This window comes from Etheostoma spectabile, chromosome 15 (assembly GCF_008692095.1).
Source record: "Etheostoma spectabile isolate EspeVRDwgs_2016 chromosome 15, UIUC_Espe_1.0, whole genome shotgun sequence".
NCBI classification, from domain to species: Eukaryota; Metazoa; Chordata; class Actinopteri; order Perciformes; family Percidae; genus Etheostoma; species Etheostoma spectabile.
Window position 1 is genome coordinate 33074713 of NC_045747.1, and position 2500 is coordinate 33077212.

The window sequence follows — 2500 nt, forward strand, 5'->3', positions numbered from 1 at the left end:
TGGGCCTTTTTGATGATGGTGTCTGTGTTGGGTTCCCACTTAAGGTCCTAAGATATAGTGGATCCCAAAAACCTGAACGATTCCACAGCAGAAACAGGGCTGTTGAGTATGGTGATGGGGGGAAGAGTGAAGGGTCTCTTCATGAAGTCCACGATCATCTCCACAGTCTTGAGCGTGTTAAGCTCAAGGTTGTTCTGACTGCACCAGAGAGCCAGCTGATCCACCTCCCGTCTGTAGGCCGACTCATCACCGTCCCGGATGAGGCCGATGACGGTTGTGTCGTCAGCGAACTTCAGGAGTTTAACAGATGGGTCTCCTGAGGTGCAGTCATTGGTGTAGAGGGAGAAAAGCAGTGGGGAGAGCACACACCCCTGGGGGGCGCCAGTGCTAATAGTCCGTGTGCTGGATGTGATGTTCCCCAGCCTCACCTGCTGACTCCTGTCAGTCAGGAAGTTTGTGATCCACTGACAGGTGGAGGCTGGCACAGTGAGCTGGGAGAGTTTGGTGCTGAGGATGTCCGGGATGATGGTGTTGAACGCCGAGCTGAAGTCCACAAACAGGATCCTTGCATAAGCCCCTGGAGAGTCGAGGTGTTGCAGGATGTAATGCAGTCCCAAGTTGACTGCATCATCCACCGACCTTTTAGCCCTGTAGGCAAACTGCAGGGCGTCCAGCAAGGGGACTGTGATGTCCTTCAGGTGGGCCAACACCAGTCTTTCAAAGGACTTCATGACTACAGATGTCAGGGCGACAGGCCTGTAGTCATTTAGTTCAGAGACAACATTCTGATGTGGTGCGGCAGTAGCAGAAGAAGTATTAGAAGTATATAAGAAACACCCTATTACAAGTAAAAATCGCGTATTTAATATCCTTCCAAGTTAAAAGTGCACAAGTATTATCTGCCAAATGTACATTAAAGTGTATAAAAGTACAGCATAAGTACATGTTTTACAGTACAAATGGTGCCTGTGACTGATATACTATTATATATGACATTAGCATCCCTTACATAGGGCCGGGCAACTCCAAAGTTTTGGTAAATAAATCTGGGGGTTGTGAGATAATTAATGGGTTAGTAAACAAACAAAAAAAGGTTTCTGCAATTGAATTATTTTAATTTTTTTTTACTGACTTCTCTAGTCAGTTACTTCAATGGAACCATCTAAGAAGAGTAGAGTGGGTTTGTATATGGTGGAACTACTGATGCAAACAACGCATTGTATTTACAAACTTATGATGGTTTTAATATCTAATAGCGTTAGCTTTAAAGCAGAGCAAGTAGTAACTAAAGCTGTCTGATAAATGGACAGTACATTCTATATTTCTCTATAATATGTTATAAGAAAGTAGAAACAAAAAAGGGAAAAATTGGAAACACTCAAGTAAAGTACCTCAAATTTGTATTTATGTGTACTTGATTACATAGCAACTTTGTACCACTGCTGTGAAGATACAAGTAGACATGATACATGACGCAGTAAAACCACGTTCTCCTATTGCTTAGTCTATATCAACAACGTATTCCTTTGTGTTGGCATTCTAAACTCTGGTGGATTTCTGAAGACTAGGGTTACCTGCTCCCCAGATCTCTGCAGGGTAAATCCAGACAGCTAGCTAGACTATCTGTCTAGCTAGCTGTTTTCTGTTTTCTGTTCTGTTTTCTGTTTTCTGTTGTGCAACTAAAACAACCTTTTAACGTACATATGTTCCACCAAAAAAAGTTCCTTCCTGGGGTTATCTTGCAGAGGCACCTCTGCACGTTCCAATGCTTAGCGGCGCTGCCCAAGACGAATATGATGGGTTTAAATATATGCCAATAAACCAGAGCATGAGCATCCCAGAATGCTATATGGACTAGCGGGGCGGCTGTGGCTCAGTGGTAGAGCGGTTGCCTGCCAATTTGAAGGTTGGTGGTTCGATCCCCGCCCCTACAGTCATTGTCAAAGTGTCCTTGGGCAAGACACTGAACCCCGAGTTGCCCCTGGTACTGCGCATTGGAGTGTGAATGTGTGTGAATATTTATCTGATGAGCAGGTGGCACCTTGTAAATACAGCACATTTACTAGCAAGACCCTCCTGCACAGCGCTGTGGAGCAAGATCTGGAAATGCGATCCTACCCATTGCAGGACAATCTCTGATTCCACTGTTAAGTGAATTACAGTATACACACAAGAAATAAATTTACAATAGAATTTTTTGTGTGTGTCTAGTGCCCCATTCATGTTTCAACATTAGCCATAAGAGTCTTAGTGTATCACAGTGAACTTACGATTCGTTCCTTGAGGCTGATGAGTTCCTCCTCATCTTTCTTCCTCTGATCAAAGTGGACGTCGATCAGAGTATGCAGCTCCAGTAAGTCCTTCTCCATACGCTTTCTGTGGATGTCCTGGTGGAGAAGGGAGTTTTTAATTCTATTATCTCTACATTTACTAGATATGGTTAAAATAAAATGGATTATATGTATAGTATATATGTATTAATATATATATGTATATATGT

The 2500-nt window shown here is 43.2% G+C and overlaps 1 protein-coding gene across 4 annotated transcripts in view; it reads right to left on the bottom strand.

Annotated features, from left to right (window-relative positions):
- tnnt1 (troponin T type 1 (skeletal, slow)) overlaps nt 1-2500 on the bottom strand; it is a 20161-nt gene that overhangs the window by 5143 nt on the left and 12518 nt on the right. For all 4 annotated transcript variants that reach the window (XM_032536912.1, XM_032536915.1, XM_032536913.1 and 1 more), the window contains one exon: nt 2271-2387. In XM_032536912.1, the coding sequence (XP_032392803.1) occupies nt 2271-2387 (117 nt within the window). The remainder of the gene's footprint in view (nt 1-2270; nt 2388-2500) is intronic.